General features: G+C 39.9%; 1 protein-coding gene across 5 annotated transcripts in view; it reads left to right on the forward strand.

Annotated features, from left to right (window-relative positions):
- Positions 1 to 23,273, forward strand: part of LOC124110423 (double C2-like domain-containing protein beta) — a 99,944-nt gene that overhangs the window by 40,570 nt on the left and 36,101 nt on the right. For all 5 annotated transcript variants that reach the window (XM_046469783.2, XM_046469782.2, XM_046469784.2 and 2 more), the window contains exon 2: positions 11,174 to 11,323. In XM_046469783.2, the coding sequence (XP_046325739.1) occupies positions 11,232 to 11,323 (92 nt within the window). In that variant the 5' untranslated portion in view covers positions 11,174 to 11,231. The remainder of the gene's footprint in view (positions 1 to 11,173; positions 11,324 to 23,273) is intronic.

Genomic DNA, 23,273 nt, shown 5'->3' on the forward strand with positions numbered 1-23,273 from the left:
TATATTGTATATACGTCCGTGGTTGAACCATGGGTAAAGGTTTATTCTGTTGCACTGGTCCTGCTTGAAAACAAGTATGTTTTTTTTATTCTGTTGAGTCCTGGAGGTTTGATAACATTGTATTGAATCCATGAAGCTTTTACATCTTTACTCAAGGGCTGTGACAAAACCCTTAACTTTCATGCCTAGCTTCCACTAAATTGTTTTTTGAGATTTAAAGGTTCTTAGAAACTTTGTTATCTATACTTGTGTTTTGTCCTTATGTCTATTGATAACTTTTGACAAACAATAATTCAGAAAAGCCTATTGGCTCACAAGTAGATACAGGAGCTTAACAAAATCAATGGTGAAGAAAATCTGTCAAAGCCGTAGATTTTTCACGTGAGAGTAATCTGCTGGCAGGTCTGGAAATGTCAACAGCGATGTTGCTATCGGTGGAGATTTGCCACTGACGCAGTCACGAGGTGAGAAACTCCTTAGTCATCCGTGACAAAATTGAAACAAAGTTGCCAATAATGGTATCTGTAATCGTGTATAAGGATTATTTTGTCAGACGGAGGATAACAGTGTGAGAGGCAGGGCCTCATTCAGGGTCAGACTGGAGGAAGGTGTACACCTGGTGGGTCCATCCAGCTCAGTCAGCTCAACTCAAGTTAAGAATCTTGTTGAGTGTGCAGACAGTCGGTATCAGAGTGTTATGGTGGAATAATGTCCGCTTCACAGACGGGTGAAGTGGATTTCATAGGGTCAAAGTAGACTATAAGTTTATAGACACAATCTTTTACAGACTTCCGTTTGAGTTACGGGGTCGTCGTGTCAAATCTGGTTTCGATTTTCGAATCACACGTCTGCCTACTTTGGACCAAATTGGAGCCTCCCTGTTTGGCTATAGGAGACTAAAATGCAATAATCGTCCTCGGCGTTATGCAAATCGGGCAGGATATTTCATCAGGTCTGTGCTTGCATGAATTCATTCTTATGGAAACAGGATTGAAATAGGATGAAATATGGTTGAAATTAAGGTAAGTCTGCTAGTCTGATATTAGCAACACCTGACTATTTGGCACTTTCCTAGCCATAATAGTGAATATGTGAATGTTGTTTTATGCCAGTCAGCAGTAATACAGCTAAGTTACAGCTATGTTACAACTGTGTTACAGATGCACGTAACTGATCAAGTCATTTGGGATAAACCCTTGGTTGCACATTGTAACCATGGTAACCACCCAAGCCTCACCTGAATCTGGGGGCAGTAGGTAACCCAGTGGTTAATGTGTTGGCCTGACATGTCAAACACCTGAGTTTAATTCCCTAAATGGGTACCATGTGTGAAGGTTATTTCTGGACACACCCCCCATTGTGATGTTGCGGCTTTATTGCTAAAAGTGGCATAAAAACCTATTCCCTCACTCACTCTGGTTACTCTGCTACAAGTGTTTGATTTGTTTGTTATACTGACTCGATTGTCTAGTTCTGAAGACATCTTACACATGCATTGGGCCACTGCTTTTATAAACTTAAATATTATATATGTGAAGATCCGGGTTAGAATTGGTCTTCAGCAACCCATGCTTGTCACGAGATGCGACTAACGGGATCGGGTGGTCAGACTCAACATGCTCAATGACTTGGTTGACGCGTGTCATCATATCCCAGTTTCATAGACAGATGCTCATGATGTCAATCACTGGATTGTCTGGTACAGACTCTATTATTCACGGGCCTCCATCATATAGCTGGAATATTGCTGACAAACTATTAAACAACAAACTAACAAACATCTGGTTCATTTAACAGAAGGCATGAATGTAAACCGACGGAACTGGTAGCAAAAATTTAAAGTATGGCAGTAATCTGGAATCATATCTGGAATGATAGTGCCATAATAATTTAGTAGTCCTGAATTTCTACAAGCCGCAGGCTACCGATAACGTAGATCTCACATGCAGTACTCCCATATAGAAGGTCTTCCTAGAACTAGAACTAGTAGTGATTAGTTTTCGACAATGGTTGCCTTGGCAATCTGTTGGAAGAAAGCTGTGACTGAATGTTGATGATGGAGATATTTAGATGAAACTGCCCTAGTAACTGTTGCATGTATCGTGATGATATTGATGTGGTTATTTTCTGCCCTGATGGCGATCATTCTCCCATGTCTTTGATCCGACCGTGCTTTGATGTGCGTAGATGCTGCTAAATATTGTGGTGCTCCAGCCCACACATCACATCCTGTGTCTCAGATGTTTATGCCGTCAGCGGTAACAGTTGCTTCAGGAAGGGTGTGTAGGTATCACAGCTATCTAATTCCTTTGTGGATCTGAAATACCCCAGACACATGTTGTAGTAAGCTATGGATTCTTCAGGGGCCGTCACCATTAATGGGATTATTATCGGCCATTTGATGTTAGGTCTCATGAATTTCAACAGATTACCAACAGGCCCATTTTGCCAAGTCTTTCAGTACCATCCATGCTTGTTAAAGTCACCTGGTAAATATGTACAGCCTGCGTTAGTTTGAGCTTTCCTTCCACATTGAGGAGACTTGTTGAATACTGTTCAAGGAACTCCCCCCTCCTCCATCCTGTCCCGCCCTCCTGTAGCCTGCCCTCATCCTGTATAATTGTGTAATAACAAAGTGAGTGTTTATGTACTGCGGGATCAAGTTACACTTACAAATATTGAAAAGTCCAAACATCCCTCGGCTTGTTAATGACATTGCGTTTGGAGATGACAGATCACTGAGAGGAGCTTATGCACACTCGATGACCCAAGCAACCCTGTAGCATGGCTGACATCACATGGCATTGTTTTGCTGGTGGATCTACAACAAAATTCAACAAATTATGTCATACAGTATTGTGAAGTGATTGTAAACTTTGTGGTGCAGGGCCATGTTCCACAAGGTGATCGTAGCGCAACGACTCTTGTACGTCCATGTATATGAAAGTTATGGATAACCCCAGCGCTGAAACAGACCCCTGTGGGCCATTGTGTGGTTTTAAAGTATTGCCAACTTTTGACCTAAGGAAGAGAATTCATGGATGTTAAATTCTTTATTATGAGGAACACAACATTTCAGAGTATATGCTTACTCCTTCATCATGCGTATCACTTCTAAATGCTGGGGTAGAATAGGTCTTCAGCAACCCATGCTTGCTGTAAAAGGCGACTATGCTTGTCGTAAGAGGCGACTAATGGGATCGAGTGGTCAGATTCGCTGACTTGGTTGATGCATGTCATCATATCCCAATTGCTGGATTGATGTGTATGAGATCAATCACTGGATTGTCTGGTCCAGACTCGATTATTTACAGACCGCCATCATATACCGGTAGCTGAAATATTGCTAAGTGTGGCGTTAAACAACAAAACAAACAAACAAAAAACAAATTACACGGGAGCTTGTTTAGCATGTTTAGTATTCTATATTTATCACATAAGACTGTCAGTCATTCTGTGCTTTCCCAGATGAAATCCTGTTCAAGGTGGTGTAAAACTCAGCTCACTCACTCACTCACTCACTCACTCACTCACTCACTCACTCACTCACTCACTCACTCACTCACTCACTCACTCACTCACTCACTCACTCACTCACTCACTCACTCACTGGTGTCATCTCACTTGCCATAAGTCGCCATCTTGTCTTTGGAAAAATTAACCAAGAGAACCTGTACAAGTGACTGGCAGTAATTGGACTTGAGGAGACGAGACCTGGTGGCATCTCATCTCGTCTGTATGGTAATGAAATGTGATAATAAGTCATCAAGGGGTTTGTTATCATGTTACAGTATCCTCTCAACATGGCAGCCATTAATTCATGTATGGTTATATGTGGCCTGGTAGCTCAAGGTCAAGGTCAACAGTTTCTATTATTAATATATACTGGATCAGAAATAATCAAATTCATATACAACGACATACCCATGCTCTCAGGTTTTACCAAAGTACTAAGTGTCTTAGAGTTTCCCCACTTCAGGGTTTCCAACCATATCAAGCCTATTCAATGTATATACAGAGTATTGGCGGTGCTCTTTAACATGCCATACTTGCAAGTATCAGTAACGCTTTATTATCCCCCGCCCCACTTTGTGGCGGGGGATAATAAACGGAGTTCGTCCGTCGGGTTCCTCAAATATGACAAATCTTCGTTAGAGAAATGAAATTTTACACAGTAATGTTACTGGCCATGATCTCAAAAGAGTCAGAAAATTGGTGTCGTAAATTCAATTTTTACAGAGTTATGGCCCTTGCTCCGTGCTTTTCAGCTTAGTGCATACTGGGTGAAATGGGGACAAGTTTAGATTCTCAGAATCTACTGAAGTTACTTGAATGAAAGTTTTGCCTGATACTTGTCAAGAGTGAGTTCCAAAATTGGTCCTGTAAATTACTTGTTCCATGTTATTTGTGCAATGGGGACAAGTTTTCTCAGAAACTACTGAAGTTAGTTTGTCTAAGAAATACTTATTAAGAGAAGGGGCCTTTTGTGTGGGTTTTTTTCACATTGAATCTTTTTTTCTGAAGATATAAAGCGGCCCAGGTGCCTATCTCTTCTTAAGGTTTTATAGGACTTATTTATAGCTTATATTCACTACTATATGAACAAATGAAATTCTAATCTGCCTCATGGCGGGGGTTAGTTATCAACGCGTGTCGATCTGACGTTGATTAATGAACAATTTGCATACTCGTATATGCAAGGGGCTGAGGTATGGTTCTCAGTAGGAAGTGACAACTTGGTGACGATGGCTTGCGGTATATACAGTTTTACTTTAAACATGTCGATATATACATACAGAAGACACTATGTGCCAGGTCAGCACATAGTGGTAGTGGTTGTTGTCTAGGTGCCCCGGAGCACCCAGCCTAACCCTAGCTAGGCTAAGGGTAAGACCTCTTTTTTTTCCCTTCTCTCTTTTTTTCTGTCCTTCTTCCTTTTGTCTTTTCTCTCTGGACCAAGGCTTATATAGCCAAGGTCACCTGACATTTAGTAAGTAATAAATATAAATGTAAACAGTAAATCACCAGTGACATACTTGCACATCCTGTTCAGGATGGCAGACGGTCGATGTACACAAAAATGGGGATTAACAAATAGGATTAGCATCTAATAAATAACAGCAATTAAATGTTTCAAGGCATATAGATGTCATGGCTCCAGGGTAATGAGCCTTTGCAATTAAATGTTCTTTAGACAATGGGTGTCGTAAATCAGTCACCATGACAACTTCCCTCCGTTACGTGAAGCTTGGACCCCAAGCTTATATGAGTCCAAATTGATATGTGTGAGTTTTTTTTCACCAACGAAAACAACCATGCAAATGTGATCAAAATCAGTTATATGAAATCCTTATGCAACAAATATATCTATGCAATGACGGTATGAAAGTGATCATCTAGCCAATTTGAATTAGTGCCAGTTTGAAAACTAACCAAGTGATCTTTGTAATGTGCAATTTCACTACAAGGTAATTACTGCTTTGCACAGATTCAATAAATATATCACTGAAGGTTCTTTGAATTCAGGAGTCTGGCTTGGCGGTGCGACTCAGTACCGAATAATGATAATGATTAATGTCATAAAAAGTACAAATTAAACATCTCAGCAAATATTTCGCATAAAGAAATTTGAAACCAGGAGTCTAGCTTTACCGCGTGACTCAAACGGTACTTGTGGGTACTATTGCCCTTTTAAGTACAATGGGTGCTCTTCCCGTGTCTTTGACGGAGCTTGCCCAGATATTGTGGGTGCGATGCCCAAGAACAAAAAATCCTTAATTCTGACATCAAAACTCTGAAATGCTGAATACTGCTGTGCTGTTAATTACTTAATACTGACATACAATAAACATATGTGTGGGGGTGGCTCACCCAAGAATATCCCTAATCTGAATTCAAAGTCCTAGACAATACATTCAATTTTGTACCAAACTGTGCACATTAATAACTTGTAACAAATGACAAATTTTGTCGTTTAGATTTTTGAAATTACGAGTCGAGCTTAGAGGTGTGACTCGATAACCCTACAGCTAAGGTTTTTCTGGGCCCTAGCTGCAACTATATGTCTGGCGTGGCCTGGAGACATTTCAAAGATTCCCTACACAATAACTTCAAAGATCTAGCTGACTAAAGATGTAATTTGGAGTATATTGCACACATACAAAACTGAATTTTGGAAAGACACATTTTGGCATTAATATACTGGCTTTGATTAAACATACCTGGTTGCACTATTCAACAGTCACACAATATATATCCTTGATTGAGTCCATGTAAGTAAACACAAATTAGTAAGTCCCAATGAGATATCTTGTACAGTGTCCATCTTGTAGGTGCCCGTGAGGCGGTTTCTGTATTGTGCAGGGTCTGCATGAAGATGGCTGTGGTCGGGTCTCTGTGGGATACGCGTGTATACTTCTTTTCTTAGGTCATGTGCAGGAACGACATCTTGAAGGGGAAGTCTTAGCAGTGTTGCTAAGATATTCGAGCAGGGAAGGTTTGGGATCAAAGAACTTGTTCTTGATCGGAGAGGTTCTTGTTAAAGGCCATTTCTTCGTTCTTGGTGATTGGCCCCCAGGAAGGTAGTATATCCTTTTAATAAGAGACTGTCACTTCCTACAGTTTTGTGAACCATATGCCATGCTGCAAAGAGGTACAGGAAAGGACAGACTAAGAAGTCTGTCATACCCGATAGCTCCACCAAATTATCAACGCGTGTCGATCTGACGTTGATTAATGAACAATTTGCATACTCGTATATGCAAGGGGCTGAGGTATGGTTCTCAGTAGGAAGTGACAACTTGGTGACGATGGCTTGCGGTATATACAGTTTTACTTTATACATGTCGATATATACATACAGAAGACACTATGTGCCAGGTCAGCACATAGTGGTAGTGGTTGTTGTCTAGGTGCCCAGGAGCACCCAGCCTAACCCTAGCTAGGCTAAGGGTAAGACCTTTTTTTCCCCCCTTCTCTCTTTTTTTCTGTCCTTCTTCCTTTTGTCTTTTCTCTCTGGACCAAGGCTTATATAGCCAAGGTCACCTGACATTTAGTAAGTAATAAATATAAATGTAAACAGTAAATCACCAGTGACATACTTGCACATCCTGTTCAGGATGGCAGACGGTCGATGTACACAAAAATGGGGATTAACAAATAGGATTAGCATCTAATAAATAACAGCAATTAAATGTTTCAAGGCATATAGATGTCATGGCTCCAGGGTAATGAGCCTTTGCAATTAAATGTTCTTTAGACAATGGGTGTCGTAAATCAGTCACCATGACATAGTGATAACGCTGTTTTCTTGTTCCATTTAGGGTTAATGTCATCTTGATCAGACTTTCTAAGAACTTGACACGGGGGAAGAATTACAATGGCTAGGAAAGATAATTTGGTCTGAACCTTACACAGGAAACCACATAGCCTGTTTTCTATTGAAATGTCAGAGGAGAAACTAAGAAGACGTCTTGAAAAAAAGACACTGATGAAGTACGGAGGAGATGGAGTTTTTGAAGAGACGCCTTCATGTGTAATATGACCAACATTTACAGTCGAAGGACCACTAGAGCAGTTAGTGCTGAAATTGACTCATTTCATGAAAGGGTTTTCAGGCCTGTGTTTTACCACTTTTCTTTGTCAAAATGTGAAATGAATATAATAATTAGAATCATCCGCTTGATGAATCTTGAAGTATATGTTTTGACCAAAGTACAAACAAAAAGATGTTTAAAATTGCATTAATTAAACATCCTGGGTTTGATTTAGAATAAGTTGTTTGGTTACTTTAGAAACGTAGGATAGACATAAGTATTTGGTCTGTGATCCTTCCAACAGGTCCAAGGGAAAACTGTCTTTGCTGCAGGAAAGTCAGTGTCCTGCATGGTCAGCTGTACATGTAGGAATCAGTCCTGCATGGTCAGCTGTACATGTAGGAATCAGTCCTGCATGGTCAGCTGTACATGTAGGAATCAGTCCTGCATGGTCAGCTGTACATGTAGGAATCAGTCCTGCATGGTCAGCTGTACATGTAGGAATCAGTCTTGCATGGTCAGCTGTACATGTAGGAATCAGTCCTGCATGGTCAGCTGTACATGTAGGAATCAGTCCTGCATGGTCAGCTGTACATGTAGGAATCAGTCCTGCATGGTCAGCTGTACATGTAGGAATCAGTCTTGCATGGTCAGCTGTACATATAGGAATCAGTCTTGCATGGTCAGCTGTACATGTAGGAATCAGTCCTGCATGGTCAGCTGTACATGTAGGAATCAGTCCTGCATGGTCAGCTGTACATGTAGGAATCAGTCCTGCATGGTCAGCTGTACATGTAGGAATCAGTCCTGCATGGTCAGCTGTACATGTAGGAATCAGTCCTGCATGGTCAGCTGTACATGTAGGAATCAGTCCTGCATGGTCAGCTGTACATGTAGGACTGATTCCTGGCAGTATAGTCCAGTAGTACCTCCTGATTCCTGGCAGTATAGTCCAGTAGTACCTCCTGATTCCTGGCAGTATAGTCCAGTGGTACCTCCTGATTCCTGGCAGTATAGTCCAGTGGTACCTCCTGATTCCTGGCAGTATAGTCCAGTGGTACCTCCTGATTCCTGACAGTTTAGTCCAGTGGTACCTCCTGATTCCTGGCAGTATAGTCCGGTGGTACATCCTGCTTCCTGGCAGTTTAGTCCAGTGGTACCTCCTGATTCCTGGCAGTATAGTCCAGTGGTACCTCCTGATTCCTGGCAGTATAGTCCAGTGGTACCTCCTGATTCCTGACAGTTTAGTCCAGTGGTACCTCCTGATTCCTGGCAGTATAGTCCAGTGGAACTTCCTGATTCCTGGCAGTTTAGTCCAGTGGTACCTTCTTATTCCTGGCAGTTATAGTCCAGTGGTACCTCCTGATTCCTGGCAGTATAGTCCTGTGGTACCTCCTGATTCCTGGCAGTATAGTCCAGTGGTACCTCCTGATTCCTGACAGTTTAGTCCAGTGGTACCTCCAGATTCCTGGCAGTATAGTCCGGTGGTACCTCCTGATTCCTGGCAGTATAGTCCAGTGGTACCTCCTGATTCCTGGCAGTATAGTCTAGTGGTACCTCCTGATTCCTGGCAGTATAGTCCGGTGGTACCTCCTGATTCCTGGCAGTTTAGTCCAGTGGTACCTCCTTATTCCAGGAAATAGTCAGGGGTATATAGACTAGTCCTCTCCATGTTAACTACAACTTTAAGTGACTCATGATAATGAATTTACCGTTTCATTGCGCCTTCAGACAGAATTCCTCAGCAACATTTAATGATTGATGCTATCACTTCCTCCCCTGTTCATGTGATAGGACACGGTAAAAACACTGTCTGCCAAACCTCTGCTGAATGGAGGGGGGATTGTCAGACTTGGTTGTTGCAGGCAATACAGTCTTTCTCTGTGCCACTCAGCTTTTCACTTATAATTCAGTACAGTTAAAACATTCATTTAATTACAGCGGAGAGATTTCTCCAAGCCGTTAATTTGTAGTTTTAGTTTCATTTATTATTCATTATTATTATTTCTTTTTTTCATGAACATTTTTATATGGCTGTGAATATCAACAAATTCACGAAGATGACATTTTCTTTTTCATCAACTACCTAAATCATGCCACAGTCTCCCAGGAAAACTTATTGAATTTGTTTCAAATTGTAGGTGTATTTTTGGATACATGAGAAATCTATGATGGTAATATTTTGCATTCTATATTTTAGAATGAATGCAAATAATATCTACTTCGAGTTCCATGGGACACAAACGAGCATGGATGTCGCAATGGTTGGAACTACTTCACTCAATCACTAAGTTTCAAGTCAAACAAGGAAATCCTTTTCCATAATACTGTATTCGATGTAATAAGCACCCATGGTTTATGCTGACAGCCTGAAATGTTTATGTACGAAAGATATATTTTTCCAGAATTTTATTGCGGATAATTATGGGTGCATATAACACACGAGTGCGTGTTATATGCGATTAAATAAGTCCTGTGTACATTGATCAATTGGAAGGGGTGCTTATTGGGATTGTTCACTAGCCAATATTTTAGCAAATATCGCAGTGGGCACTTATAACGTCTAATACGGTAAGCATGAGCATGATAAGGTACGACAAGATAGGAATCAGGGTGCTTGATTTGTCATGGCTTGCAAACAGGTATGACTAGTTAATTTAAGCAAGTTCTAACAGCATTGTAAAATCAAGTTTTGCATTTTCTTTTGTGATAGACAGTAAGGCTATGTGTCTGAAAGGATGTAAGGGCGGTTAATTCAGAGTTAAAAAACATTACTTTTTGAAAATTGATACTGAATTAAGACATGAATCATTACATTGATAGAATTATCGTGTGTTGTATCGTCAGGGGTAAATGTACAATGCATTGATACACACTCTCAAGTCAATGCTGTGATGCCAAGTAATATAAATGTGTATCTAATTATTTCTGACAGTGGCATGACATTAGTGATTTGATCGGGTGTTCAGGCTCGCTGACTTGGATTGATCACAAGAATTCAAAAGATGACTACAATTTTGTGTCATTTGAATTTTTCCTTTTGTGAAAGTCTGATGTTGACCATGATTAACAGTCCTTCATATTTGCCACTATATTTGATTTCAATTTGGTTTCCTTGCTGTGATACATTACAAACAGACTCGTGAAGATCTGGGGAAGAATAGGTCTTCAGCAACCCATGCTTGTCGGAGACCCGTGAAGATCTTGGAAGAATAGGTCTTCAGCAACCCATGCTTGCCGTAAAAGGCGACTATGCTTGTCGTACGAGGTGACTAATGGGATGGGTGGTCAGGCTTGCTGACTTGGTTGATGCATGTCATTGATCCCAATTGGTGGATCGATGCTCATGATATCAATCACTGGATTGTCTGGTCCCAACTCGATTATTTACAGACCGCCGTCATATAGCTGGAATATTGCTGAGTGCGGCGTTAAACAACAAACAAACAAACATTACAGACATAATTATCCTGACATCTATTTTGTTGAGAGACTAGAAGGAATATGATATTGTATGAATATTGTTTGTCAATATATCCATTACTGACATCCCAATGTTTTGATATGGTATGAGAGTCACATTGTATGGAGACAATGATAGTTGGGTAGTGTTATTGAGAGGTATTGTTACATTTCAGTGGCACTTGAGACAGCCTGACGAGCGTGTGACAAGGAGACTGCACCACCCATCGTAGGATGGGGGAGTTCGCCAGCAGCAGTGGAGGGGGAGGGGGAGCCCTTGACAGATGGGTGTGTCCCAATGACCGCCAGCTCGCCCTGCGTGCAAAGTAAGTATATACCCTTATTCTGAATGTCACTGCAAAGATAAGCGCACTGTGGTGAAGCACAAGACTTGTTACTAGCAGTATTGACCCGTGAAGATCCGGGGTAGGAAACGTCTTCAGCAACCCATGCTTGCCGTAAAAGGCGTCTATGCTTGTCGTGAGAGGTGACTGACGGGATCGGGTGGTCAGGCTCACTGACTTGGTTGATGAATGTCATCGATCCCAATTGCGTGGATCAATGCTCATGATATTAATCACTGGACAGTCTGGTCCAGCCTCGATTATTTATGCAGACTGCTGTCATATAGCTGGAATATTGCTGAGTGCGGCACTGAACGAAAAAACAACTAACAACTAGCAGTATTTCTGTTGCATCAGCTTTGTCATTATTCAAAATATTTGATTGTCTTCAAGGTTCTTGAAGTTTTTCTCAATTTGAAACACTATTCAAAGTATGTAGAAATGGATTCTTCTTTTGATTAATCTATTTTAAGCTACAACCCTCTTGGGATGTCCATTTCTTTTACAAACATAATGAGGGTAATAAATCCTAGTATTTGTTTCAACAAAATCAAACAGAACACAGATGACAAAAATGAAGAAGATGTGGAATGTTTGGCTTTTGTTTGACAGTCTCTCTTACGTCACCCTTCCGTGTTCCTGGGTTTCACCGAAGTGGTAAACATCTGAGGCCTGCATCACTTCGGGCTTTCCTCCCACATTAAGCTGACAGGCGGTGATATGACTGGAATACTGTTAAAAGCCGCATTAAACCCAACTCACTCACTCACTCTCTTACGTCACCCTTCCGTGTTCCTGGGTTTCACCGAAGTGGTAAACATCTGAGGCCTGCATCACTTCGGGCTTTCCTCCCACATTAAGCTGACAGGCGGTGATATGACTGGAATACTGTTAAAAGCCGCATTAAACCCAACTCACTCACTCACTCTCTTACGTCAATTCAATATAATTTCTTGTGTGTCAACATCAAGGTCTGAAGGAAACAAGACCAGGCAAATGTGTGCAGGACTAATGTCAACTTCAGTAAATATTATAGACAGGTCATTATTGTAAAAACTGTTCAAGTTCAATAGACAGGACAATCTGAAAGGATTAATCCCTGGAGGTAGGATGGGAATGTTATAGCCTCAGAAATATTCACTGGAAATGGTAAATGTTTTGCAAAATCACAATGAAAATGACAAAAAGGCAAAAATGAAAGAAGTTATGAGGTTAATACTTTGACTATACAATATTCAACGTTATTTCCTCAGAGTCTTAGGTTTAAGACAAGATTTAGCTTCTGGGAAAATTAAAGAACTCGGGTAGGGAGGTTTATTGGTAAAAGTTATAACAGTGTTAGATATTAGGGTGTGTGTTTTAAGGGGAGATGGTGTCCTTGAGGTTTTTTGCTGTATTGTGTTAATCTAGGGACCTCACAAAAGTTATCATTTTCAACATAGCAGTTTGGACAGGCCACTTATCTTTCATGCTTGAAGTGGCCTTGCTGCAAAAGTGTTCGTTCATCTTGCCGGGTTTGCGTGTTGATGTGGTGTGATGTATCAAACTCAGTCATTGTGTCCCTTGCTGTATCGCTGGAATAATTGTAAAGCTCACTGAAAGGCATTTCCAATGATAAAGTGTTCTGCGTCTTTACTCAAACCTCATCCTGTATTGTAACTTGCCTTGTGTCATGTCTGACCTATATAGTCTCCATAGCACTTGGATCAAGACACCATTATTGAATATTTGACAGTTCCAGTAATATCAATTCAATGTTCTCCCCAAATTCCTACCCAATTTCAAAATACCTCACAGCCGCTGTGTGAGCCATGCAAGGAGACGTTGCTGGAGCCCGGAGGCCATTACCCACCATATCCTTCCTCTCACTCCTTCCCTCGGCCGTCATCGGCCAACCCAAATCCCTGTCAAGTGGTCTCGGTGTGGACAGCCTCGCCTAAACCTTTCCTAATTTGACCAAATATATCTCGTTTGAGTCGGATAGGTATTTGCTCAGCTCGATATGAGATATCATTTGTCTGGGATGAGAGCCAAATGCTATATTAGATTTCTTATTCCACAGAAGCCATACCCATCCTTGTCTTGGAGGGTGATGCTGGAATTATGGCCCAGGCGATGGTGCATTATTTAATGTATCTAATCACAAATATTTATCCAGTAGGGCAGAGGTAGAAAAGAATATCCAGCCAAGCTTGTAATAACCTTAGGCGCTTTGGCCATTATTTTTTGTAGGAGACTATTGATTTTGGAATGATTTACTGAGCTGTCACTGTAGCTGTTTTAGACTTATAACCATTCTATGTGCAGGGTTCCCACGTTATCTACCATGGCAGAATTACAGTGATGCCTAGATTCATCGTGATAACATAGACTCGCCACCACATGCAGGGGCATGGGGAAATTATTGCTCGACGGCGCTATTAGCGGTTTCATCTTAAGCAGGGATGCATCCTGATCTGAAGCATTTCCCAGTCTGAATAGTGATCACATATAGGGACAGACACCCTTAAAACCCTTTGGGTACCTTTAACATTAGACAAAATGACTTGGGTTAGTGCCTTGTTGCTCTGTCCTCAGCAGTAATTTAGCTTGAGACAAATGACATGAGACTCTTGATGACTTATGATATACTCTCTAACACATGGCCCACTGTTCTAAAGCACTGCCATTTGCTGGTCATCCTTAGCTGTGATTTTGTTTGAGACAAATGGTATGAGACATTTTCATTGCTAAATCAAATCTACTTTGGTTGAAAAATGTTTGTATGTTGTTATTACCAATGTTGTTGATGATGACATTTTAGATGACAATCAGTGCAGTGTCCTACACGATGAGGCCAACCAGGGCCAGAACTGGCTATATACAACATGCACCAGTGCAACCGAGTATCTGTCTACATGTACCAAGTGCATATAAAACAAATTCAAATTTGTGACCCTTGCTTTTCAACCCAACAACGATTTTTGAACTCACTCAATACCCTGAAGCATGTTCAGCTTCATGTACCATACTTACACACAACTAACCCATGTGGTGAGTAATTTGTCATGCTTTCTTGGGCTTGTTGTCATCAAACTGTGGGTACTTAAGATTATGTGCACATGTTCCTTTTACGTTTACACTTACATTGTCAATATATTGTCAATGTAAAATTGGGATACGGTCATCAGAGATGTGAAATTTTAATTTTTAAACTAGTTTATGCATCAGTGTTTCACCAGGATGCAACCTGGTTTCTTGTCAACATGCACCTGGTGCAAGTTGAATCAAGTTCCGTAAATCAAGCCCTGCCATCTAAAACCCTGCCTGAGTCAGTATGATCCTGTAGGTGTCTGTCTGATCCTACATTGGGCCAGTTATGATCGTCAGTTTGTCAGCAGCATGGGGTAACAGCTACATCTACTTTGGTCTTTCCTAGCACACCCTATTCCAACCTTGTGGGAGTAATGCCTGGTTTGAACTGGTCCTCAGCGACTTATGCTGGTTTTAAGAGGTGACTAAATTGTTTGGGTGGTCAGATTTGGTGACTTGGTTGATTGTTGAGTGCAACATTAGGCAAACAAACAAATATCATATGAAGCCAGAGACAGGTGGACTTTCTGTAAGTAAACTGGACAAACATGGGAAACAACGAACATATGAACATTCACAAAATGAACCCGAGAATTCAGAATTGTTGTCTAGCTCATGGAGAAATGACATTCAGAGAGTTTGTGGAGGGCTGTTCCTCTTGTTGTAACAGTGCTATCTTCAGACATTAATTTTGGTGAAATCGTGTGTGAAGTGGTCGGTAGATTGCAAAACTCACCATTATTTACAGCAACCATGGTCTAATTACAGCTGTTAATGCATAAAACGAACTTTAGTTGCCAGAGAATGGATACATATTTTATAAATGTCACAATTTGACTCGTTAAATTTTGTGGCAATTTGACTATTATGTTGACATTGTCAAATTATGTTTTGCAATCAAAATAAATGCAGTGCAGGAAGTCCCTACAGTGACTGGTCAAATTGTTCCATGCATAAACATATCCTGCAAAAGGAATCACATGCTATTTCCGGCTCAGTTAACGACAAATACCCTCAATAATCTTAATCTCTGCGTGTAACACAATGCCTTGGAGAGCAGGAAATACACTTCAAATGGTAAATCATCATGTCTAGTGATGTTTTATATCAAATTTCATTGTTTTATTGACATATTTGTTATACCTGTTCGTCCCCCTGAATTCACTGAAGAGATATGATGTGGTATTTTAGAGCATGTAACTCTCGATAAATCGTTTTATACACTATGAATCATAAACAACTACTATTCTAATCTGTTATTGAACTCCTAAACATAGATTGTGTTAGGTAGGCAGAGCATGTACTGGTGTGTTGGTCATCTACCCCTCTTTGACTCAACCTTCGTTAAGACTCAACAGCAGGAGATATTGTCAGTACTCAGAGGGCATCACTGTCCCCTGACAATGTTGACATTTTAATATTTCTGAAAAAGAACCTGAAGTAGAACTATTCAGACTGTGAAGTACATTGATTATTTTCTGGTGTTTGAACTTTGAAGTTTTCTGCTGTTTTGAAATTTGTAGTGTTATGAAGGAAAGTTAGATAAAGTTCTACTTTGTAACTTAACTTCAGTAGTCTTGTTATCATAAAAGAATTTTGACTGTTCCAAATTCGTAAAAGGTCCAATCTTGACATGCTTGAAGTCTTGAAACTTAATAATAGCTGGAGTACTGTTATCTGGTTTGTTTTTTTGTATCGTTGCGTATCGAGATTGGTATCGTGACTTTCCTGTAATGTTGCAGCCCTAATGAATCGTAATGATATGTTTTTTAAAGTTTGTAAGGCTTTTTCGTATTTGGAAATGTTCAACCTCCAAAATAAGACTTTCAAGCAAGTTTGTAACTTTTCAATTACTGCTTTTATATCAGCCCTTGGGAAAGCTAAGGCATTTCACTGACAATGAAATAACCCCCCACTCACACCATGTACAGACAATACCATTTAATCTGATTAAAACATACTCATTGTATTTGATAGTCCACAGGCATTGGGGTTCCTGTTGTCGTACAGCGCTGCAATTTGCAAATTCACCCAGATTATGCCTTTGGGTTTTCAGCACCATAGCCTTGATTGTGGGTTTCACCAAAGTGGTAAATGTCTGAGAAACGCATCACTTTGGGCTTTCATTCCATTTTATGCTGACACGCTGTGATATCACTGAAATATATAATCCATAATAGCTTGTTTTAGTGAACCTGCTTTATAGTGATTATTTTAGGAGTCCTTCAATCCTTCATCTAGACATGCCAACTCTATCTCTTTGATGCTATTGTAAAACCAATACTACTGTATGGTTGTGAAATTTGAGTTTCTGATCATTGTAGACTAATTGAAAAGGTCAATGTACAGTTTCTCAGAAAATTACTACCGGTTCATTTCAGTGAACAAAGGGAAATTTACATCCCATGACACTTTTCAAAAAGACCAAATATGTTACAACTCCAGCTATTAACTATGTAAATTTGTTAATATTATAATGAAAATTGTAAGAACTCCCAGTTAACCTCTGTCCACTGTTCTGTTCTGCTTCCCTCAGGCATACCAGAAACATAGGATTGTGGGTTAGAATCCTGGTTCACTCTGATTACATTCTGTGAATATTATTATATTGTACTTGGAGAAGTTAGGCATCGAGTTTTAGAAAATATGTCTTGTGATTTGTACCAAAGGGTAAATCTAAGTTCTGTGTCAGGCCTCCGCTCTCATCTCCTCAGCGGTTCCCTCTCGGCCTTGACTTCCTATGTCTGATTAGTTGAGCAAACACTCATTAACTTAATGCTTTGTTTTCCTGTGTCAGAAACACCAGACTGTTCATCTGTCTAGTCATCAAATGAGGCTCCTTCAGGAAAGGTTCCGGGGCGGAGTGGTTTCCGATAGTCTTGGGTTGTATGTGCTGAGGATGTTATCTACCAAGGCGTATTACGCTGATGAGCTAGTTTCCCAGTAGCTGGACACCATGTTGGGACCACCACTCAGTTCCTCTGGTTTCAGATGATAATGTTGTTTCTTCGTTTAAAAAACCAGAAATGAATAGATTTGTATTTTATGTTTTCATGTACTTTCTGATGAGAAAGACTGAGGCTTTTGCAAATAGTTGTTAAGTGATGTTATTGTGGTAATATATATCATATCCTGCCTTCCATCATGTCCATCAGGTAATGACAGCCAAACCTATAGTGGGTCAGACATGGTGATATATATCATATAGGGGCCTTCCATCATGTCCATCAGGTAGTGGCAGCCAAACCTATAGTGGGTCAGACATGGTGATATATACCAAATCCTACCTTCCATCATATCCATCAGGTAGTGGCAGCCAAACCTGTAGTGGGTCAGACATGGTGATATATATCATATTCTGCCTTCCATCAGGTAGTGGCAGCCAAACCTATAGTGGGTCAGACATGGTGATATATATCAAATCCTACCTTCCATCATATCCATCAGGTAGTGGCAGCCAAACCTGTAGTGGGTCAGACATGGTGATATATATCATATTCTGCCTTCCATCAGGTAGTGGCAGCCACACCTATAGTGGGTCAGACATGGTGATATATATCATATTCTGCCTTCCATCATGTCCATCAGGTAGTGGCAGCCAAACCTATAGTGGGTCAGACATGGTGATATATATCATATTCTGCCTTCCATCAGGTAGTGACAGCCAAACCTATAGTGGGTCAGACATGGTGATATATATCATATTCTGCCTTCCATCAGGTAGTGACAGCCAAACCTATTGAGGGTCAGACATGGTGATATATATATCATATTCTGCCTTCCATCATGTCCATCAGGTAGTGGCAGCTAAACCTATAGTGGGTCAGACATGGTGATATAAGTAAACAGAAACCAGCTGCCAATGGCAGGCTGACAATGCAGATTTTATTTCAGGATTGATATTACACTGGAAAATCTATATGTTCTTCTTGACAAAGTAGACCAGATGGGCAGAGTGTTATGACTCACTGACAGTCATAGAGTCGCTGAGTTTATCATGTTTACTCAGAAAATAAAAACCCAGCTGTCCCACTGGATTACTTCATTACAGGATAATAGCCAACAGTGATGATGTTTCACAAACATACATTTCATCCAATATTCATTGTCATCAGAAAGCCTGGTGGACATCCCTGACAGGGCTTCTGTCTGCTTCCTGATGCTTCTCGTGAGAGTGGCCTGGATCTTAAGTCACAGTGGTTGATAAGTTAGTGAGTCAATGTCACCAATATTCCAGCCATAATTGCGCTGCTCTATTAGACAAGGTGATAAAAGCGACAAAATTCTTCCATAATCAGGGTCCCTTATATCAGGCAGTAAGCACCAATGTAGAGATAGGCATCAGAAAAATAATATGTATTACGTCCCAAGGGACGCACAATAATATTCATTGTACCAAAATCTTAACAAGAAATATAAAGCTCCTGGAATTAAAGTAATTATTAAGTCTTACAGTACATTACACATTTCATTACTTTACAGGAGCCCAATAGTTTCTGTAAGAACCCTCACAAGTAGGGTCCACTGGACCCCTAGTTTTGTCAAGGTTATTGTTATAATGTTGACAAACAGGGTTGTTATCCTGTACACGTTTATTATCTTGTCCTGATGTGTTGTTACATATGCGTTGTACGTTGAAACGGTTTAAGCTGAATACAAAGCAAAGCAAACCTTAAGGTAGTTTCCAAATATCTCTACCTGCCTATTCAGTGACACATTCACTGATATTTCATTTAATATTAATGTCAGCAGTACTCAGCACAGTGCTTACCGTATTCGACGTAATAAGCGCCCCGCTCTAATAAGCACCCATGGCGATATTTGCCATATACAAGACTTATTTATTCGTGAATAATACACACTCTTGTGTTATATCACCCATAATTATGGGCAATTAAATTCTTGAAAAATATATCTGTCGTATGTAAACATTTCAGGCTGTTAGCATAAATCACAAAATTTACGATCTTTCAACTCAAAATAATATTCTAATAAGCGCCCCCTATTCCTAATTTTGAGAGCACCCTGGGTGCTTATTATGTCGAATATGGTAAGTACTACTTTGTATAAAGTAATTACCCGTATGTCACTTATGCACGTGTTGTACAGTTATATCAAATAAACAAATAATTTAGCTGTGACAAGTCCTAACCATACAAACCTATCCCTCACAACAGAAAAACAATTTAATGACACATATTGTGTATATCCTTACAAAATTTCTTGGCCCCTATTGTCACAATACTGCGATTTTTCTGATGCACTGTAGAGCCACTGTCAACATGAGCTGACACACCTGCTGACTCCCCTTGGCCGGCCTTTTACCCTACATATTCAAAATCCGGATCAGATCCAGGAGAAACCACAAACTGTCACTAACAAAGGCAAAACCCTGCATACTGCATAAATAAATTTCTCCTGCTGGAATATAGCTCAGTATAAAGGGAAAGTTAAAGATTGATCCTCGGCTTTAGGAACTGACTCACTGCACACCCTCTCCACCCCTGGCTGTTGGTCCAAGTTCTATTCCTACACAGGGGTGGAATTTTTTTTAAAAACTTCACTTGCCATCGGACAAGTTTAAAGCCAATTTTCACTTGCCCTGATTTCATTTTCACTTGCCCAAATAATTTCAAAATAAAACTTCAAATCATCAATATGTGTTTAGTCACGTCAAAATAGTATATATTTTTATGGACCTAGATCTACCTGTAATATCATTCATTTATTAAATCTGTCACATTTCACAATGTCTGAACTACGTATTCCATTTCAATTTATTATTCACTATAAATTATTCACTTTTTCCCGCTATGTTATTGAAAATAAAATTCTCGGACACACATTTCGACAACGGGTCCACATCGAACATTTCAAAGAGCAAAATAGAGGCGTTTTAAACAAATCTTTAAATATATTATACAAAGTAATAAATAAAATCAACAAAAATATATCTAAAATTAATCAAACTTACATCTAAGTTATTATTTCCATCTTTTCGTGCGATCGCGTGTAATGTAAGTCAAATGCCATCTCGGCTTTCGTCGCCTTGAATTCTCGGCTCGTACACGATGTTTAATGCAAAAATATATGCATGAAAAATCTAGCACAGTACATTCACGAAGTTCCATATTTTTAATACATATCGTGATTTCTGCTAAAACGTTCAGAATAACACGATTTAACAAAAATCTTTCGCCAACTTCTGAAATTTATTTAACACGGGCTTGGTATCACAGCTGTAATTTGATTGGCTGCCTGAGGTCACGCGCTCAATATTGACCAATCATGAAACTTGTAGCAGATTTCGGCAAGAAAGCGTCATTATAAACCAATTTGAATCCAATGAAATCGCTTGTTATAACTACGGAAAAACCCAGGCGATGTTACGAAAGCGCGATAACAAAATTTCTCTCAGCTAATTTATTGTACCATTTTACCAGTAGTTAGACATGTAGACAGTGATAGTAATTTCCAATATTACCTGCCTCCGGACAAGTTAAAGTAAGTGATTTTGTTGCCCGACCTCGTATTTCTACTTGTCCCTGGAGTCGGGAAATGGCAAATTTCCACCCCTGCTACACCATATCTAAAACATCTTAAAATGATTTAATATTTCTAATTATAGCATCAGCTCCATTCACACACTGAGCCACTCTTACATCGGCAACATTAGTACATATAAATGATGTTTTTACTCCAACCCTAAAACCCTGTTGTGATTCTGGGTCATCAGCTATATATTCTGTTCGTAAGAGGCAACTAATGGATCTGGTGGTCAGACTCGATGACTTGATTGATAGGGTGGGACGCTGCTCATAATATATGTCACTGTTTTTTCTGGTTCAGACACGGTTATTTACAGGCAGCCATCATATAGCTGGAATATTTCTGAGTGCAGCTTAAACAACAAACAATACAAAACCCAAATAATTTGTCTGCCTATCTGGTCTATTAGAAGAGCGTCCACCCAGTGGGTGGAAGGTGGGGGGGTCGATCCCTGGACGAGTCATACCATAGACGCTATAAGATGGTACTTGCTGTTACCCTGTCACAGCAGCTCAGCGGCTCAGTATTAAGGGGCTAAAACAAGGACTGGTCGGCTCGGATCAGCATAATGTGTCTGTTCAGGTTAAACTACGGCATGGTATCTCAGTGGACTAACACTATAAAATCGGCACGCACACACACGTAGCTATGTAAGTGTAATAGTCTTGAAGGCAACATTAAACCCCCTTTCCCCTCACCTAAAGTATTTGGTTATAATGAGCTTGAAGTGTGGTACAATAGACGACATTGATCAGAAGATACCATGCCGCTATTATGATAGCAGTCTTCCACTATGATGAAAGTTGTAATCAGTAGTGGAAACAGATATGATTGGACAAAAGTTTAGGGAAGTTATTTCCTTATCTGCCAGACAGAAACGTGGGGAAGATACCCTGAAAAGTCATTAAACTCAGCTCAGCACTTAATCAATGACACAAATCTTTTTCGTTTTCTAAATTCAGCTCTCGAAATGTAGCTGTGACAGGTTTCATTACTGAAGTAATTCTATACGTTGTGAAAGCACAAAACTGCCGACCCCTTTTTTAGGGTGCTAGCTTCTTCAAAACTTATCACAAATGTCTTTTTGATCTGTTTTTAGATCGGATCAATATTGTCCAGAAGTTCTTTTAGCATGAATTTCAAACAGTTTCAATGAATATTCTATACTTTTGCCTGTTCATCTCACAGCTTTAACATGTCTTTTAAGAATATCTGTCATCGTGAGTTATTTGCTTAAAAGCTATGGTTTTTAAACATTGCCCACGCAGTATTTAATCAATATCATCAACATGATCAAGAATCTGATTCAGGGCCCTGTTCCACAAAGCGATCGTAGCGCTACGACTGTCGCAAGCCTATGTTGAAGCATGGGAGTTACGATCACCATTGCGCTACCATTGCTTTGTGGAATGGAGCCCTGAGTTCAGACATGTTGTATTACACAAGGATTTATATACAAGTATCCAGTTGATATCTCTCACAGAAGACATTTGATTTGTCCTCGTTGAAGCTACATGGAGCATTGTTAATGCCTGCTTCAGCCCACCTTAGTCCTGAAAACGTCTGCAAATCAAGTTACTGATGTTTTTGAACGAGCTTGTTAGATTACGTCTGGATGTTATGTTTGGCTTCAAATTTGAAATAGCTAATTCAATAACGATGTTGTGTCTGAAAATGGATTGACGCTGAGCCCAAGTTTGATAGCCTATCCGGTATGATCTCAGCTTTAATCATGTTACAATATATTAGATTTATTCCCAATGCAAGGAATATTAGATTTATTTCAGACAATTTGCTCATGGTGGTTATTTTGATGGAATTGAAATAGGTATACGGCTGTTCATTTCTGAAGTTTATGACAATCATCATGTCATTTATCATCCAGATCATACTCTGAAATAAAACCTGACTATCAATAAATTTCTATTTTTTACTTTTTAGTAAATATGTGGAATACAGTAGAATCCAGGGCTCGATTTAAGGAACTTGATTTAACTTGCACCTGGAGCATGTTGACATGAAAACCAGGTTGCACTCTGTTCCAAAATTTGATCAAAGTTGAAACATAGACTGGTCTGCTGCCAGTCACACAAACTAATGGCGCATTGCTGTAAAACATAATAGGAACATGTGCACATAATTTTAAAGTACCCACAGTTTGACGATGTCAAGCCTACAAGAAAGCATGACAAGTACATGTAATCAGGGATTGGTGAATAAACTTGAGAGTGTGTTCACAGATTGATTTTGTGTGGGCAAGTGAGGGTAAGTAAGACAGAAATTAGATATCTTTTGACATGCACTAGGTGAT

This window comes from Haliotis rufescens, unplaced genomic scaffold (genome assembly GCF_023055435.1).
Source record: "Haliotis rufescens isolate VD_foot unplaced genomic scaffold, xgHalRufe1.0.p SCAF_15, whole genome shotgun sequence".
In the NCBI taxonomy this organism is placed as follows: Eukaryota; Metazoa; Mollusca; class Gastropoda; order Lepetellida; family Haliotidae; genus Haliotis; species Haliotis rufescens.